The sequence below is a fragment of the Terrapene carolina genome, unplaced genomic scaffold (assembly GCF_002925995.2).
Source record: "Terrapene carolina triunguis isolate 2854851 unplaced genomic scaffold, T_m_triunguis-2.0 Scaffold67, whole genome shotgun sequence".
Lineage (NCBI taxonomy): Eukaryota > Metazoa > Chordata > Testudines > Emydidae > Terrapene > Terrapene triunguis.
The window spans coordinates 51,367,691-51,387,371 of NW_020664418.1; the positions used below are offsets into that span (position 1 = coordinate 51,367,691).

The following is a 19,681-nucleotide window of genomic DNA, read 5'->3' on the forward strand; positions in this document are numbered from 1 at the left end:
GTGCCCAGGGTGCAGGCAGACACTGCTGCCGGCAGTCCCTGTGCACTAGGGGGCAGTAGCAAGGCGGGGGCGTGAGCAGGTGCGCTGGGGATGAGGCCAGCACCTCACTGCCCTACTTCACCCGCGCCATCTAGGGAGAGCGCACCTGGTGCCTTTCTGGTGGGGCAGGAAGGGCGGTGCAGCGCCTCCCGCAGGCCCTGCTAAGCCAGCCTGCCTCTGTCACCCCCCGCAGGTGGAGCTCTTGGGAAACCTCCACATGGCTGTCACTGTTGTGCTCTTCGGGGGAAACCAGGATTGGCCCCAACCAAGCAGGTCAGTGAGGGTCACCTGACCTTTCTGGGGGGGGGGAGGGAGGGCAGGGGAGATGGTAGAAACATCTGCCAAGTGCAGGGAAATCTGTTCTCACTGTGAAAGACGGTGTTTGGAGTCACATGGGCAAGTTCCATGTCCATCCCCCCCACCCCTCTTCTAGTTAGAACCTTCACAAAAAGTCCATTCAGTGTAGACAGGCGTTTTCCAGGGTTCATGGTGAGCTAAGTGTTCCTTAATGGGCCATTCAACTTGACTTGTCCCTTCATGTGCTGGCTAAATACCTTGTGGGCGTTACCACAGGAGCAAACACACAGCTAATATTCCTAACTTCAGATACCAAGATGATACATGCATAGAAATAGCAGAATCATAAGTACCAGCTATTTCACCTACATGACTTTCCCAAAAGAGATTCTGAAACATCACACCATGTACCTGAGACCCTATGTGCCAGCACCACGCCCCACTGGAGTTTTGTTATCTGTTATGTAACAACAGAGATGGAGCCAGTGACATGACTCCCTTTAGCCTAAAAGGGCCAGGTTAATTTGTAGCTGTTCAGGTGTGACTGCACCTTTAGTCAGTGAGGGGATACTGGCTGGCACACATTCGGCTTAATGGGCTTCAGTGTTCCTTTGCAGTTAACTTTTTAATGTTCATAAACCTGGTATGTGCTGAGGTGGTTTAAAGCATAACACAGGTTTTGAGGTTTGCAAATCTGTGACCCTCTGCCTCTGAGATTTTATTATTATTATTTATTTATTTTGCTGGTCATAATGTGGGAGGGTCTCCTCTCCGCCCTCTGCTCATGAGGTTATGTATGTGTCTTGTAGCACTCTTCTGAACACCAGTTGGAAGGAATATTTTTTTCAGTAAGTGTGAACTGATTTTTTTCTCTAAGAAGGCATGTAATTTTTTCCAGGTACACACTGATTAACACAGAAAACAATTGGGGCTGTTAAACTTTCTTCAAATTCCATAGAAAAAAATTAAGTTCAGCTATATTTTCCAGTACAGTGATGAAATGGGTGTTTGTATATACAAACATCAACAAGCTTAACTATTCACTTTCCCCCCAAATATGTATTATTCAGTTTGTTTATATGGAATATGGGAGTTGGATGAGGAGCCATTTCAGCATATGTATGACTTATTAAAAGACAAATTTTAAGTAGAACTGTATCCTAAACTGCACTATGATATTGTACCCAAACATTGCATTTCAATGGGAGATTCAACTTCCTTTATAGGCACAGAACAGACTCCTGAAACTCTTACCACAAAAGTGGTCCATAGTCATGCAAATAGTCCCATTGTCTTCAATGGGATTGGTCAAATGATTAAGGGTTTACAGGATTAGGTTCCTTCCAAGTCTGTAAATTGTTCTGGATGAAACTGACAATGCCTGAGCTGTCGGATCACAAGGAGTTTCATTCGAATAAAGGTGGGCAGATGTGTGATAAGTCTTAGCTCCGTTGCTAAGATGAGGAACATATTGTCAGCAAAGTTCTTGTCAGATTCCTGAGGCAGCTGGTTTAAGGCCGTCCGTGTCCGGCATTATAATCTTCACTTCTAGTTCTCTCACCCACAGAGCTGGAAAATGAGGCATTTGTTTTCTTTGTTTTGCTGCTCCAGTTCCAGTTAGCAAAATGCATGTTAGACTAGTTTGGCTGCAAAGAAGAATTCTATGTACACTGGGGACAACACCTGATTCCCATCAGGCTGCAGAGCTGGGCTGACATCAGAATCCAAACATCCTGTGGTCAGTGCAAGCAGAGGCATTCCTCTAATGATCTGGACTTGATGTGATGCAGTATGAATGTCATGGATAATTCAGCCCAATGGGGAGAAATCTAATCAAAAACATTGTTTAAACACCTTCCATCCATCCTTTGTTTAAGTTTGTTAGCATATGTATTGTGCTGTTAAAGCCATATAAAGAATGAATGCCCTCCCTAGCTGCGTTGTGCTCCTTGAAGGAGCAGAGCACAGCCCCACCCCCCTCTGGAGGCGGGAGGCTAGCCCCAAGTCTTTCCAGTACCCCAAACCTGCTAAAAATCTCTTGCCAGTGCTGCGTACTGGAGGGTACCGCCCTACTTGCACTCCTGATCGCCCCTGCCCAGCTTTCCTGCTGCAGAAGGGGAGGCTGCCAAATCCCTCCTTTCCTTCCTTCCTCCGACACTCCCCGCAGCCCAGTCTTAACCCTGCACTTGCGGCTCTCTCCTCGTTACACGCCGATAGAATCATTAACCAAGTTAACAGGCCGGGTTCCGTGCAGCTCTTCATGGACTTTGAGACGCTTACGGCTCCCTTATTAAAATTAGGCTGTGTCGTTTCAGCGGGGATGACACACAGTCATGAGAACATGGGCTCGCCCCTCACTCCTGAGAAACACCCCAACGGCTGGGAAACACCCGGGGCCACATTCCCTGAAACCTGTAAGGCTTTTTCAGGCCAAAAAAAACCCCCACAGCGACTTCAGAGGGCAGTGTGTGTGAGTGAGGACTTCAGGGACCGTAAGGGCCAGGACTGTCGGTGTAGTGTGCGTGTGCATATACACAGCACCTCGCTCACTGGGACCTGATTCACGACTGCTACCTCGACAGGGAACTGAAAAACAAATGAATAACAAAAGGCCAGTTGGAAATACAGCTTGATTTATATGCAAACCCTCTGACCTCTTCCTGCCGGGATCCCTGGAATCGCTAGTGTTGAGCTTCTGCCATTATTGATTCCCTCCCTTCTGCCAACTTGGGTATTAGGCCCAGATACTCAGCTGCTGCAAACCAGCCCCAAACCCTCCACCATCCTCCCCCTCTAACATTTACCTGCCCCCTGCTAATCCCTGCCTCGCTCACCAGCTTCTTGGGGCCTGTGACAGCTACACGGCAAACTGGGACTTAACACCTTAATTTAGTCCCTGTGACGTGCACCCTCAGGGGACTGGCCTGGCTTCCGGCACCTTGCTCTGGGCAGAACCTCTTGGTCCAGCCACTCTCAGACTGAGTCTGGGCTGCTGCGCCCCTGGGTGGCTCCCAACCGTGGTTACACCACAGCCCCATGCGGCCTTGGCGCCTGGCAGAGTTTCCCCTCAGGAGCTTGTGACATCACCCGTTTGCAGGGACACAGAACTAGCATCTTCCAAACAAAGCATCATCGAGTCACTCCTCAAAGGTGCAAAGTGTGAGAAGAGAGACAAGCCCCTGCACGCCTGGGGATTCCTTCCCCTCCGCCCAGCGAACTCCAGCTCTGAGCCGGGAGAAGCAGACTGCTCCCGCTGTGGGAGGGTGCCAGCCTGCCAGCTTTGCCTTGGCACTCTTGCGGAGCCTCTCCTGGCTCCGTCTTTCTAGGGTCTCTGAGGCTCTAGGTTTTCTTGCATCCCAGGCTCTAGCTTGGATGGAGCCAGACAGGTCATTTCTTCCCCACTGATGGCCAAGCTGCTGATAGCATAGCTGCTTTGAAGATGTGTACCCCAGGCTGTCTTATCTTTGCCTTTGTTTCATTCCCTGTGGGATACCCAGCTGTAGTCTCCTGAAACCCACCACCACCAAACACTTGGAGGCCTGCCCCAGCGTCACAAACAAGAATACAGCTATTTCCCACTTCAGCGCCGCAGCCTACAGCCTGCTCTAATCTATGCAGGGCGATGGGTCTGAGGCACCCAGGACCAGGGGAGAGCAAAGGGGGTTTAACCCCCCCTTTGCACTTCACTCCTGCTGAGCTGTGTTCCTTAGCTGCAGCCCAGGATCCGTGTCTTCATAGGTAACTGCAGTGCTAGCCCAGCTTCCAGGTAGCTCACCACACTGGCTAGCAGGGTAATGACTGTTACTGGTATTCAGAGGGATAAATACCTGCTCTCAAATGACTATCCAACACGTCAGCTGATTCCACAGGGAGCTAGGCGCGTGCCCCGGAGAGCAGACCTGGCCCTTACATGGGAAATGCTAGGGGAACAGATGGTTAGGTAGATACTAACCTGAATGCTGATTTTTGTTTCTGCTGGTCACAGGCCAAAATTCTGCTCTGGGTTTCACCTTGAGTTTAATGGAACAACACCCATGTAAGACAAGAACCTGGCTCCAGGTGCACGTACTCTGCTCTGTACATCTGCAAGGGCCCAGACTGTTTTCAGACCATCCCCCATGAGGAGGAGGAGGAGTGGAAGGAGACATGCAGTATTATCAGTTCCAGGAGGAAATCATGGAAAGAAATGAGTGTCTCAGAGCATCTTGTTGGAATAAATCATGGACCAGATTCTTAAGGAAAGGAAAGAAAAGCATCATCCATCTTCAAGGAAAGATCATAAACAAATTCTATAAAAACATGGAGACCCCTCGCTCCTCTTGTTGATGCTTTTCCGTTACTGCCACACACACATTCATATGCAGCATTCCACTAACAGCTCAGAGTCAAAGGTTAACAGAGTGCCAATGGACTTCCTGTTTTCTGCTTAGTGTAAGCACGCTCAACTTTAGCTCCCAGTGAAACGAATGGGAGCTTAACGCGCTCAGCACCTTGTAGGATTGGGCCCAACATCTGGATGGACCCAGCATTCCAACAATTTAATCACAGAAATTGAGTGACTGACATGAGTTATTTAAAGGAACCTTCAGCAGAGCAAACAATCATTTAAGTATCAGAGGGGTAGCCGCGTTAGTCTGAATCTGTAAAAAGCAACAGAGGGTCCTGTGGCACCTTTAAGACTAACAAAAGTATTGGGAGCATAAGCTTTCGTGGGTAAGAACCTCACTTCTTCATTTAAGTAAGGCTGACAAAAATTTCTTAAGTCATTGTTCACCCTGAGATAGAATAGATTTATTAGCAAGAGGTAATCAGGAAACATATATTTTTACAAAAATGGAAATATTTTTCCAAACAAGCTGTAAGTTGAAATATTTTAGGGCTTGAAATAGAATTCTCATACCACCAGGTGTTGCTTACAGCAAAAGTTTTCTGTTTGTTACAGTGGAGCATGCCTGCCACTTTAAAGTTAAACTGTGTTTATATACTGTACAATGTAAAAAATACATGGTAATATTCACAGAATAAGCACTACATTACTATATTCCTGCTAGACGGTGGTTAGACAGGATTACAGTATATGTAATAAAAACACTTGGTCATTTTTTTCTAATTCTACATTATGTTACTAATAATTGTCACAAGGTATACAGATTTATAGCATATCCACAGAAGCGTGTGATGAGTGTTATGCGGCTAAAATATTAAAAGATATATTGTCTCTCCCCTACTTTTAATGAACTCTGGGCAGCAACCAACAAGAGCGATGGATTGTGTAATTTACACACGTCTCTTTCCCCACACAGGCACAGTGCCTCATGCGGCTGGATCCTGCTATCTGGTGTTACCAGAACAGCCAATGAGATGGTGGAACAGAAACAGAGCGCAGGTTAATGGAGGTGTGATGAACTACAGCGTATGCTAGGCTGTTGCCTGAAAGTTGGCTCAGTGATATAACGATTTAGATCACCCCCTTGACCAAAAATGATGGTTTTAAACTGCATCACAGTCAAGGAGAATCTTTTTAAATTGCTTGACTCCAGAGCAAGTGTCGTTCAGTTACAATAATGACGTGAAACATGCTGAGCGAGTGCCCTGATTGTGCGTCCAACACAACAGCAGTGTCTAGGGCGGAAAGGAAAGGCGACTAGAGCTCTGCTTGTGGTTTGTTGTGTTTTTGCTGTTTTTCTCCTGCTACCCCAGCTCTCCCCCACCCCCTGAGAAGAACAAATGACAAAAATAACATAGTTTAAAATAAACCGGGACTGCCATAAACAAAATGCTTTATGCATGAATCCTTAAACAATGCAGGAAGTTCTAGTCGAGTTCTACTGTGTTCTAATAGCAAGAGGAAGTTTTGTTTTTGTTGAGAAGCACATACGAGGAAGTCAATCTAGGGTGCCCAACAGAAACAAACAGGTATGTACAATATGATATAGGATGTGTACAGACGAACTGCCGGCCACTGCTCCACATTCAGGTAGGCAGTTTAGGTTCTATTCGGAGAGAAGATTCATAAAGACTTTCTTCATCCATTACAAATGATTGGTCCAGTAAATACTGTGTCACCTGGAAAAGAAATTGAACTTGCAGAGTCAAATCATTATTAAGTAGGGACTTGACCTTGCTCCCCAGTGAAGCCAATGAGTGTCAAGCCCTAGAAGTGTTAAAACATTAAGAAATGAAAACGCCGCACACAAAGCACTGCATTGTAGGGAAGTGTGTGCCACTCCCATTGGTTTAAACAGGAGCTGGTGCTTTAAGGCGTACTCTGGTCCCATGACTGAAGTGTTTACAGTTCTCAGGCTGACAGAGAAGTGAGAAGGGGAACAGGCCAAGAAGGGGACGAGAGAAAGAGGAAGGAGCACAAGCCTAGAGCCCCAAACCACACAGTTCTCGAGGGAGTTTGACATTTCTCAAAACACACCGAACAGAGAGAGAAGCGCCATTTTAAAGGGTTTGAGGGGCTTGGGGCGGGATAGGAGAGTGTCTCAGAAATGGGAAAGGTAGAAGAATCCCCAAGCCGCCCTGCTCCACAAAAGAGATGTGCTCCTTTGCAGTGCTTCTGTGCTGTGCTACGGGCCAGAGGGGCAGTGTGGAGCGAAGAGACGCCCAAGGACAGGAGAGCGCATTTGCAGACCAGCACTTGGGGATGAATGCTGCTCTAGAAATGCAAGACATCAAGTCCCGCAGTGGGGAGCCTGTGTAGGGCTCTCTGCCCCGCCCCACCTGGCTCTCCCTGGGTGCAGTGGCAGGGAGGAGGTCTCCACACTCTTGAACCCTGGCCCAGCTAGGTGGCTGTTGGAGGCGAGGGCTGCAATCTGCACTTACACGGTCCAGCGCCCCAAACCCCTGCAGCCCTGCGGGGAGCCCATAGGTTGGGGCATGGGATGGCATCCCATCAAACCCAGACCGAGTCACTAAGCCGCGTGGCTCTGCCCTGTGCTGCGTCCGGGAGCCTGCTGGTGAAGAGTGGGGAGGGCGGGAACTTGGAATGGGGTGCTTGAGCATTGGGTGCATTTCTGTTCCGGGGAGGGAAGAGCGAGTGTCCGAAGTGCTTTAAAGGGCTGACTCCCAGAGGAGAGCGAGAGAGAGAGCGCACGTCCCCTCCCCCGCCGAGATTCGCGAGCAAACGCTCAGGAGTCTAGCGGCAGCGGTGAGTGAACGCTACAGACAAACTCGCGGTTACACCGTATGGTGCTGACGGCTGCCATCAGCTGAGTCTTGCATCCAGAGACCTCCACAGACCTCCCCAAAACCAAATGGTGCCAAACACTCTCGGGCTCGACAGGAGCAACCGAGCCCCTTTATAGAGAAAAAAACTACGAACAATGGAGGCACCGCCCAAGGCCCGTGGCAGGTCAGAGCTAAGCTCTGTAGGCTGAGGAGTTTCCATGACTGCAAGCACAGGGTCCAAGAGACTGGTACGTGCTAGAGGCAGACAGCCAGCAGAAGCATTTGCGAGTAGGACCTGGAGAGAAAGCAGAGGGACGGGGCTCCTTGGGCACAGAGCTCGCAGGAGAGGCAGACTTGGGGATTTCTGCGCAAGGAAACGGTCTGCTGCTGTTTGTTTCTACTGTGTTCGGGGAAACAGGACTGTGCACCCGTTCTTTGTAAATAAACAAATTACACCGAACTTACAGCCGGCTCGGAGCCTAACGGAAACAACCCTGCAGGGTCCCAAGCACTGGCTAACGGGTTGGCCAAAGGAGCAACACTAATATAATAGAAATGTTCACCACAGCCGGGCCTGCGGCTCTGTGTGCAGTGCTATCTAGCCGCAGTGCCTCCGTGGGGCTATTCTGGAAGGCCACCAAGCTGGCAGGAAACAGCAGTGAAGCCAGTTTACTGCTAAGCCCATAGCAAACTCTCTGTCCTTTGCTCCCCCACAATCGTTAATATCCCATTTCTGGCATTCCAGCAGCTCACCACGACTGCTCGTTTGCCTCATTCGCCAATTTCCAAAAAACCCAGTGAGCAGCAGCAGCACCCAGGGACCCATCTCCGAACATTACACTCCAAGCATTAGTTAGACGCAGCAGAGCATCCAGTACAAAAGCCCTGACGCTGTCCATCTACAATCACGGCCGGAAAATCAGCGTTACTTTTAAACGGCTGTTCAGCCCAGCTCCACTGAGAGCCATGAAGAAAGAGTTAAAGAAGGGGCTGAGTTCATCAAACTCCAGACAAAACAATAAATAACCCCGAGTCTTCCTTTGTGGTGAATGGCAGAGTATCTAGCTGAGTCCAGGGCAGAAAGTGAGCCTTGTGGTTTTAGCTGAATCACTGAATTTGTTACGGAAGAGGATTATTAATGAGAACGATAACAAAAGGGCCCTTGGACATGGGGACCACAGGAGTGAAATGTATTATTTCTTATTGCCATCAGAAGACAAAGCCTGAACTTAGTCTCAGTGCAAACTGGCCTTGCGTGCGATGGAAACCAGCGTCTCCCCAGGAAGATGCAGCCCGTGTGCTAGCTGTGCACAACTTGCTATAGGTTGTTCTCTCTGTGGAACATGACACCCCCTGTTTCCTTTTCTCCAGACCAGCTGGGAGGTGGCTCCATCACAGACAAAAGCCATTACACATGGGCTGGAAGCTACAGCTGTACAACAGTCCATTCCCACAATCCTCCTTGTTCCCACCTTTGGCTGACACAGATAATGTTCTGTTCTATTTGAGTCAGGTTCCTACACCATGCTCAGCACCGCAGCATCTGACTGCATCAGCCATTTATTGTTAAACTGGTAGAAGGAATTATGGGAAACGAGAAGTCTGGTTTGTTCTGAAGGGTTGATAGCACAACAACTAGGCCAGGGATGGGAGGTGACCTATTCTATCCAACACTCAGGGGGCGGAGAGAAAGAAATATATTCCTTCTCTTATAGCCATTTCTTCTGCTCCACACGTCCCATCCTGCCCACCATCAGCTCCAGAAGACTCCCCACAGGGAACCATCAGAAATTGATCCAATTAGTTTCTTCTATTTTAAATTTAGTTTAAAAACATCAAACCCTTTTTGGAGCAGCCGTCAGAAAGGCAAAGCTGATTTGCTGTGAACGCTACAGCAGCGGATGAGAAGAGCAGGATGGAGAGCCTGTGAAGATCGAAGTGGAAGAACATACCTTGGCTTGGTGTTCTATCTTGTAGGACGTTTGCTGAAACTGGCGGATCTCTCGAATGATGTGGGAAATCTGTCCAGAGATAAAACAGTGTAATGTCTTATATTACTGCAGCTGCCAGTATCAAACTTCCCTAAATACCTCATGCTCCATCCCAGACCCAAATAGGGGAGAGGGCGGAGAGAGAGAATCATTTTGTATATTGATGGTAATTTTGAAACACAACATTATTTGGCCTTCAATGAAAAAGTCTTTGTTCCCTAAAAAAATATTTGTTCCTTTCATCTGCAAGAACATTTATGTGTGGGGTGGGGAGGCGGTTGGTCAGATAAGGAAGTTATTCCTTCTGCTCAGATGATGGGAGTCTGTGATGTGGAGCTGAAAGTTCTGGGTTCAAACCTTGCTGACGAGCCACATTGGGGGGGAGGGGTTTGAGACCTTTGCCCCGAAGGAAGAGTTTGTCGAGTCCGTCAGTAGCTTTACTCAGCGCCTGTAGTTCCAGGTATTTGTAGAGCAGTAAGAAATTCAAGAACTATGTAGGAGCTAACTGGGAACACAGGGCCACATCCTCACCTGGTGAAATCAGCGTGGCTCCATTGACTTTAATGGAACTCTGCTGCTTTACACGCACTGAGACTGTGGCCCCTGACAAATGGCATTATCCCTAGAGGCACTTCTCTAGCGCAGAGTTAACACTCTAGCAGTGCTGACCTGCATCTCATCCTCCAACCACTTGCTGGCGTCAGCGGGAGTCTTGGGGACAGGGGCAATGCAGGCGTGGATTCTGGTGCAGTAAGAACACAGCAGGTCTTGGTGCAATTGCCATGAGGGTCTCTCCACTACCAGACCTCCACTAGCCTGGTTCTGGATTGTACCAAACTCTCCTTTATTTCACCCCGAGCAGTTACGCCAAAGTGGAACTCACCATTCTCATTTTGGAGAAGTTCACCAGGCCATCTTCGGTATAATTTGGAGTTCCCTCCTCAATGAATGCCAGGTCAGTCAGATACATTCCCAGGTAAGGAACACAGGGTGGGTCACAACTGAAAAGCAAATCAGATAAAAGGAAAAAAAAATAATCGTACTTATTTTTTTTTAAAGAAACTATAGAAAAACCTTTCAATCGGCTTTGAGAAAAACCAGCTCTCTCTGGGAAGGAATTGTTGGAATATGTAAGGGTTAAGTCGAGACCTGGGAAACCGCTGGTATGCTGGCATGCTATGAGGGGGCAGAAGCACGGGCAGGCACCGTTTCTGCACTTGATAAAGTGCTATTTCTCTCCCTTCCCTTCTGCTTGTTAAGGATTGATCAGCATTGCAGCTGCATGAGGGATGTGGGGATCTAAAGGATACTCTGAGTAAAGCAGTGTTATCTCCCCCCCCCTTCCTCTCCCAGCTACATAAACGAGCTCGGGGTCATGGCCCCTTCTCCCTCCCCTGTGAACTGCTGACTAAGGGAACTTGTGGCTACAATTACTGCAGAGAAATGCATCTTCAAGGTAAAAATGTCTGTATCATATGCTTAATGCTGTAAACAGGGGCGGGTATAATCATATTCAGTATATAGCTATTAATATTCATGAGATGGGCGTTTATATGAGTAAATAAGGGCTGGGGGGGGTTGTAGTAAATGTGGGTATTTACCTAGTAACTTAGATAAATGAGCATGAGGTAATTAACCCAGGGCTTACTCGACAATTGGGTCGAGGGGAACAAGCACCTCAGTAAAGAAGCCTACTCAATCTGCCTCTGGGTCCCCCTGCTCTTCTCTAACAGCAAGAGATGGGACGTCGACAGCCTGTCCCTGCAGTCCTCCCACGCACACTTTCATGACTAGCCCCCACTGGAGTCTCATGATGAATGGTGTGCTGGACGGGGTCCCTACTAAAGGGAACATGCTTTGTAGGGAGCAGAAAGGGGCGGGTTCAGAGTCCGCCCTCCCCAGCAGACGCCTTCCTGAGTCCACGAGAGCTTTAGCAAAAGGTTAGAAAGAACTTTCACAACTTCTTTTCTAATAATGTCAGTATTAAAATGACCATCGCCTCCTCCTATCTCCACCCCCTTAGCAGCACAGATGCAGAAATCAGAATTTCTGGGTTTTTTTCCAACTGTTGTATAAATAGATAATAAGACAGAAAATATCATACTGCCTCTATATAAATCCATGGTACGCCCACATCCTGAATATTGCGTGCAGATGTGGTCGCCCCATCTCAAAAAATATATTGTGGAATTGGAAAAGGTTCAGAAAAGGGCAACAAAAATGATTGGGGGTATAGAACAGCTTCCATATGAGGAGAGAGGACGTTGATGTGCAGAGAAACTTCCTGTTCCAATCACAGGCTTCGAACTGTCAACAACCCCAGAGGTGACAACAGTTGTGGTCATCAGGTACCGAGCGATGGGAAGGCCCTGGCACACATTGCCATGAGCAGAGGAAGTTGGAGCAGTCTTTCCAAGGGTTGACAGTTCGGATGATAGATCCACTTCAGCCACATTTCAAGAAACAAAGCGGCAACCTGGCAAAGGGAGGGAAGGAGCCTGGCATGGTAGAGTTGTCCGGAGAGGCCAAAAAAGAGGTTTCCTGCGCCAGCGCCGGATCCTGTTCCTGAACCACTGGCCCTACAGGCCCAGCGGCATTGGTGGCCAGAAGGCACCAGGCCAAGAGCCCCTGTCCCGACTGTGGGAACAACGCTGATCTTGGTACCGTCGGTGATCCGAGGATGGTCTGGTGCCTATCGGGTGATGATGACGGAGAGAACGACCCTGGTCTGGACCTTGAGAAGTCCTGGATACTCTCTTGTGACACAGGGGAGCCAGCGCCCATGGGGCGGGCAAACCATCAGACTCGTCTGAAGCCCAACGTGGGGGTGGCCTCGGTGCACGTGAGGAAAGAGGGGCTCTGCACTGGCGATAGGAGCGAGACGCACTCTGGCCCGGTACTGGAAGAGGCTCCGGCACCGAAGGGCGGTACAGAGCTCAACGAGGGGATTTGCTGCCAGGGCAGTGAAGCGACACAGGGTGACCAGCGCAGAGGGAGCTGTTGGTGCAGGACACAGGGTCAGCCTCAATTCCAGCATCCGGGGACCTGGGCGGTGCGAGCTGTGGAGCCGACGAACCCGGTGGCTCTATGACCCGGCCGGAAGGTGCCCAGGGCACAACACAGGACGAAGTGGTAGAAGCTAGGGCACTGGAAAACTCCTGCCCCGGAGAGCCAGGGAGTGAGAGGCAAAGCAGGACTGATGCCACCCGACATGCCACCGGCGTGGAGACATTCAGGCTGATGCCGACGTCATTGGTACTGCCCCAGGGCCGCAATCAGAGTCACCAGTCCGGGTTCTTGCTGGTCTCAGTGCGGTACTGGGCAGCGGTTAGATGGACCTGGAGCAAATGCCTGACAGTGAGAGGCTTACGGAGCTCCATCGGTTTAGCTGATCAGACAGAAGAGCAAGCAGTGACCTGAGCCCAGTGCATCAGCTCCTTGATGGGGAGAAAATCCTGGGGACTAACGGGCTCTTTACTCTAGCGGAGAAAGGCAGAGCCAGAACCAATGGCTGGAAACGGACGCCAGACAAATTCAATCAGAAATTGGGCACAAATGTTTAGCAGGGAGGGTGATGGACCAGACTCCCAGTGCCAGCGGTGGAGTTTCTCTCTCTTGATGGCTTCCAGTCCGTACTGGAGCCTTTCTGGAACGTGCATTTGCCAAACCCAAGTTACTGGGCCCAGTCGGGGGGACTGGGTGAAATGTAAGGGCCTGCGTTACACAGGAGGTCAGACGACATGATCTAATGGTCGCTTCTGGCCACCAACTCCATGCAGCTGTGGAAAAATGCTTCCTGTCCTTGACCTTCGCGCATGCCCTTCAGAGGTGCTTTTATTAAGGCTTTTGCGGGTGTCATCTTAGCTCCTTTCCAGGAGCTGCTTCTCTCACCCAAGGGCCGTGTGTAGGACACAGGAACACATGCATTGGCATGATGACATCCCAGTCCCATCTGCAGAGGCTGGCAGCCCTGTGTTAGCTGCCCCTGGGCGAGGCTGGGTCCCCAGGCAAGCTGCCTGTCGGAAACCATCTGTAACGGGCTTTCAGCAGCAATCACACAACCGCAGTCACGCCTCACTTACTTTTTCAGAGCTTCTCGGAGATTCTTAAACCGGCCCTCCGACGATACCAGCCTTTGGAGCTTATCAATCAGAGCTTTCGTCTGCAAGGAATGAAGAGCATGTAGGAGTTAGAAAAGGGCCCTGGGAAAAGCCGTACCCTTCCCAGGGGCAGAGGTGAGAGTGATTCTGAAACCTCTGACAGTCAAGGGCTTGGCCCTTCATTTGAGATGTTCAGAGCTGTGCGCGGAGGGGCAGTCTGGATCTGTAAAAAGCGACAAAGAGTCCTGTGGCACCTTATAGACTAACAGACGTATTGGAGCATATACTTTCGCGGGTGAATACCCACTTCGTCAGATGCGTTGCGTCTGATGAAGTGGGTATTCACCCACGAAAGCTTATACTAAATAAACAGACCCTTCAGTTCCCCCCAATTTTACAGATCCAGACTAACACGGCTACCCCTCTGATACTCAAATGGAGGTGTTCACAGTGGCTCCTTACACCATTTCATCACACCCCAGGTGTAAGAAGAATCACTTCAGCACTGGTCCATGGGGCTTTCTGCTCTGTGTTGGTACAGCACCTCGCACAATGGGTCCTGGGCCATGATGGGCTCCCAGGCACTACAGCGAGACACATCGTAAATAACGGCTATAACTACGTACCTGCTTGGATACTTTGAGCCATGTTTTCTTGAGCCGGAAGATGGCGCTGCGGTTCAGGGAGGAGGTGATTTCCAGGACAGCGTTGTAGTTGTGCAGACACCTGCAGATATCTGCCACAGCCACCCACTTCTCAATGGCGCTCACCCTGGCGTTGACATCCTCATTTCGGAGGATTTCGGAAGCTATCAAGTTACTGATCTGCAGGGAGACACAGGTTATAGTCCAGCGTGTTAGGAACACTTTCATAGAAGGGCCTGTACTAATAATTCATTGCAGACCTTTTACCCTGACACTCCTTTATTGTCCTTCTCAGCGAGAGCCACAGGAAGGAACATGGCGGATTCTGCTACAAGCACTTTCACAGCAGAAGGTGCTAAGCGCATGGTAGCTTTATTGCAGCAACACATTCGGAGACAGCCACCACTCTGGCATCTCATTCATGATGATAATTTAAATATTGCCACCTCCTGGAATTCACAGAGACAGTAACCAACAGTACATGTACGGACCAGCTGCAGTGAATGTATGGACCAGCTGCAGTGTATGTATGGACCAGCTGCAGTCCATTTACAAAATGTTCAGCGAGACCCTGCCTCGGCAGAGCACCTAAGCACATACTTAACTTGAACTCTGAAGTCAATGGGATGTAAGCACGTGCTTAAGTGCCTGTATCAACATTTTCGACTGTCCTGCAGCTGGCCAGTAAATAGGCATACCTGCCTTAGCGAGAGGGAGCTCCGGCGCTTTCTGATGGATACGGGGAATACTCTGACCAACATGTTCAAACATCGGCCCCTAGATCAGAGGGCTGGTTGTCAGAGGGCAGAGCGACGGTTGCCGAGCACTTTGAAAGCAGGCCATAGATTTAGGAATCCAGATACAGATTTAGGGGGGAAATCTGGGGCCCCGAAGTCAAAGGGAGTTTTGCCTGGGACTCCAAGGGATTTCACTCTAGGAGCTGAACTTCAAGCACCCAAATTTGAAAATTTTGGCCCATGCTTTTCAGTTTGTATTTCCCCGGCCATTTCATTTGGTCTGGGGAATAACACAGTTATTTTATGCTGAGATGGGTCCAAAACCCCAACCCTGGGCCCAAGTTTTCAGCTCAGATCTCCCTCTCCAATGGGCCAGATTTGAACAACCCAAACTATGAGGATGTTTGGATTCAGATTTCACCCCCTTGCATTGGGTCTGGGGGTTGGTTCGGCCCATTCTAAGTGAACCGGATCAACACATTGTCCTGGGATTCCGTTCAGCCTCGTCTCCCACCATGGAAATCACCCTAGAAATGGGGTCAGTAAAGCTCAGACGTAGGGTCTGCAACACAAGCCTTGACTCCTCCTACGCCGCCCGCACCACGATATCCCTGACTGCCTGCGCTGTACTTACATCGTTGAAGTGTTTCGTGTTCTTCATAATGTAAGGAGTCCGTTCGTTCTTTTCAAACTTCATCCAACCTTGCCCAAAAAACTCTCTGCAAATGACAAAATCCAGGATCAATTCGATTCCATCTCCCTGGGGTCACTGACTCTTCCCCATAACCTGCAGTGCCTGCGAAATACCCTGGGGAACGAGTTGTCACCAGGAGGGCTCTCACCCTTTGGAACGAAGCATCCGGATGTACGGGAAGAAGCTGCCTTCCTTCGTTTAGAGAAAAACCGGATAATGGTTGGCCTCAGCGGTGTCCCGGGACAAACGAGAGAAGAGGCTTGGCGGCAGAGATACTTGCTCACAACTCATCACATGCAGGGCTAGGAAGGAAGTTCTCCCCAGACACACTGGGGTTCTCTAGTTCAGTGGTTCTCAACCAGGAGTCCGGGGCCCCCGGGGGCCCACAAGCAGGTTTCAGGGGGTCCACCAAGCAGGGCCAGCATTAGACTCGCTGGGGCCCAGAGTAGAACGTTGAAGCCCCACTGCATGGGGCTGAAGCCCAGGGCCCTGAGTCCCACTACCTGCGGCTGAAGCTTAAGCCTGAGCAATGTAGCTTTGTGGGGGCCCCTATGGCCTGGTGGCAACTGCCCGGCTTGCTACCCCCTAACGCCGTCCCTGGCTTTTATATAACTTCCTTTTATTGTGGCACAGGTGGGCCGGGGAGTTTTGATAGTTTTGAGAACCCCTGGCTCTAAGTCATCCCCGGAGCACTGAGCAGGGATTCTCTGTTAGAAGAAGGTTAATTTCCTGCATCTGCAAGAGGGCAGGTATTGTGCATCCACAATGATACCAGCCAAACCGCGGCTGGTTTTATATCAGTACTGGACTGGGACACAACCAGGCCCGGCTGGCTTTGGATGAACGGCCTGCCCAGAAACCAGTGGCTCTGGGAGGGGCGGGGCCCACAGGCCGTGTCCTAGTAGCGTACGCAGGGGGAAGTGCCACCTTAGCCCCGGGAGGGGTGAGGCAGGGCTGGCTCATGGGAAAACTCACCGCTCCCCTTTTCAGCATCTGGCGGCGGAGGCGGGAAGCCAGTTTACAGACAGCAGAGCTGTGCTGACACCAGCTGGCAGCAGCGTGAACGTGCAGGGTGGGTTGGTTGGGAGAGCCCCGCTTAGGGCAGGACAGGGCCTTGCCTTCGTGATGCCAGCAGGGGAACGTGTTCATCTGCCTAGGCCACCCAGCTCACAGCCACCTCCCCAACGCTGCTACTTCCCCTTCCACCTGGCTGGGTAGGCAGGAGCTGAGCCGGGGCCGTCCCCGCCTACCCTCAGCCACGCCGGCCAGCACGACGTGCTAAAGGCAGATCACTGCCCTCCTAGATTGGGGGGGGGGAGTCCTGGGGAGCACCATGACCCAGAGTCCCAGTTCCCGCGCACCCTAGTGAGGGGCATTTATATACAGTGACAGTCCTGGAGTCTGTACAAGGCTTTGCTATGCTGCAGGCGAATCCTGCCTGTATCCTCATGCTGTAGACGTGAACATCACAACCAGCAACCGTCCAGCACTGGGAGAGGTGCCAGAGTGTAATGCCAGAGAACAGTCAGTACTTACTCATACGGGATCTTCTTGAAGACCAGGTGATCCAACAATGTCAGCTGTTCTGCTATTTCCAAAGCGGAGTGATTTTCAAAGGGTTCTGCTTTGACTCCCTCAGCCTAAATTAAAGAGTCAACATGTGTTTTACTAGGATGAGTTAGTTAAGAATATATGAAGGATCATTTGCAATCTGTGCACTGAAATAAAACGAATGTCAGACCCAGTACAAGAGTCTCCCCGAAATGTTACAGCCCTGCTATATTAGCCAGAAACAAGTAAGAATGCAGCTTATGCAGCAAGCATCATTTAAAGGCCCCATTGTGATCCCCTTACACACACTGGCCAGTTACTCACACAAGTATTTCCATTCTCTTAATGGGGCTCCGTGTGTGAGCGAAGGGTCCACCACCACACTCCTAGGCTACGTCTACATTACAAATCACTTCGGTATAACTTGAAGTAATAATCAAATCAATCAATCAATCAGTAATAACTTGAATAATCCACCCCCCGAGCGACGGGAGTTACACTGACCTAAGCGCGGTGTGGACAGCGCTATGTCGGCAGGAGAGATCCCTCTGGTGGAGGGAGGAGTTATTAAGCCGATGGGAGAGCTCACTCCCGTCAGCTTAGAGCGTCTTCACCAGAGATGCAGCAGCGGCACAGTTGCATCAGCGGCGCTATAAATGGTGTAGTGTAGACGCAGCCTTAGTTACCGGCGACCAGACCCTGCCTGTGGTGCCCTGGCCCACAGATCTTTCTACAGGGTCATGAATACGCAGTAGCGGGTGTTCTGTGAACTACACCGACAAGCTTCGATGGAAAAGAGAGAGGAAGAGGAGCCCAGTTGTGTCCATACTTCCTGGAAGTTGGTTTTCTTTGAGGCTCAAATGATCTGTGCACATGTGAACATAGAGTCTCTGAGCTGGCAGGGAAAACAGAAGCAGGGGTAGTCTTGGTACATCAGGTGGCAGCTCCCAAGGGGGGTTCTGTGATCCAACCCGTCACACTGTGCACATGTGAACATGGAGTCTCTGAGCTGGGTTGTTTTCTTGTCTGGTCTACCCACATTCGGATCAGCACCAGGAATTTCCAGGCAAAAGCTTCTTTGCTGATGCTAGGCTGGTGACACCAAGGCCCCAGGTCAGCAAAGCAATTAAACACATGCTTAAGTCCACCCCCATCCAGCTTAACTAAGCACACACTGGAGTGCTTTGTTGACCAGGGACAGACTGTTGAATGTGGCCCTAAAACAAAGCCCTGATCCTGTGTCCATTAAGGTCAATAGGAATTTTGCCATTGGCTTTAATAGAAGCAGAACCCATCCTAGGCAGATGGATTTGTGAGAGGGTGACTTTACCAATGTCTGAGAATCTGCTCAGGTTAATGAAGGAATCGTCTACTTGCGTGTGAGAATATACAAGCAATCAACATTTACATTTCAATAATTTAAATGTTAAAATGTAACAAATCAAGGAGCATGAATTCCTGTGAAACGCTGGCTTTTCACCCGACATCCTTGCCATCAAGTACTTGCTGACTTGGATCAAGCCATCCCTTGCTCTTCTCTTCGGTAAACTGAGTAGATTGAGCTGCCTGAGTCTATCACTATAAGGAATGTTTTCTAATCCTTTAATAATTCTTGTGGCTCTTCTCTGACCCCTCTCCAATTTATCAACATCCCTCTGGAATTGTGGGCACCAGAACTGGACAGGGGATTCCAGCAGCGGTCGCACCAGTGCCAGACACAGAGGGAAAATAACCTCTCTGCTCCTATTCGATACTCTCCTGTTTATACATCCCAGGATCACATTAACTCTTTGGGCCACAGCATCACACCGGGAGTTCATGCTCAGCTGATTATCCACCACGACCCCCAAATCTTTCTCAGAGTCCCCGCTTCCCAGGATAGAGTCCCCCATCCTGTAAGTGTGGCCGACGTTCTTTGTCCCTAGATGTAGGACTTTACGTCTGTCGTGTTGAAATGCATATTGTTCACTGGCACCCAGTTTACCAAGTGATCTATAGCGATGCTAGTGCTTGAGCTTAAAAATACTAGTTCCAGGTTGTATAGAGCCAATGGGATCATTTCTAACAAGCACAAAAATTCCCCACTGCCTCCACCAAGCAAAGCAACTGTAGATGACTGCCCCAGTGTGACTGATGGGAGAAGTCAGCCCAGAGCATTAAAACTGGAGATGAGCCCAAACTGGAATGTCATATCCCCACCCCTGCACGTTTTAGGGGACACGGTTCAGATCTGAATCCCTGAGAGCAAACCCACCTCTCTGGGTCTGGTTCTGCGGTGGCTCGAAGAGTGAGATTCTGGTTTGGGCTAAAATGGTTGGCATCTCAGAACAGTGAGATGCCACCAATGGGCCCCAAAATGTCCCCACGACTGGTCACAAGACGTCACAGTTTGAACCATGTCCCCTACCTAATCCAGGGCCAGGCCTGAACGCTGCCTCCTCAGACCTCCTGTAAC

At 49.9% G+C, this 19,681-nt stretch overlaps 1 protein-coding gene across 1 annotated transcript in view; it reads right to left on the reverse strand.

The window, feature by feature from the left end:
* Positions 1 to 6,309: 6,309 nt before the first annotated feature.
* RASGRF1 (Ras protein specific guanine nucleotide releasing factor 1) overlaps positions 6,310 to 19,681 on the reverse strand; it is an 83,800-nt gene continuing 70,428 nt past the window's right edge. The window contains exons 21-27 of the mRNA XM_024200725.1: positions 17,212 to 17,315; positions 15,616 to 15,700; positions 14,227 to 14,424; positions 13,583 to 13,662; positions 10,384 to 10,501; positions 9,462 to 9,530; positions 6,310 to 6,402 (exon numbers count right to left, since the gene is read on the reverse strand). Of these exons, the coding sequence (XP_024056493.1) occupies positions 6,310 to 6,402; positions 9,462 to 9,530; positions 10,384 to 10,501; positions 13,583 to 13,662; positions 14,227 to 14,424; positions 15,616 to 15,700; positions 17,212 to 17,315 (747 nt within the window). The remainder of the gene's footprint in view (positions 6,403 to 9,461; positions 9,531 to 10,383; positions 10,502 to 13,582; positions 13,663 to 14,226; positions 14,425 to 15,615; positions 15,701 to 17,211; positions 17,316 to 19,681) is intronic.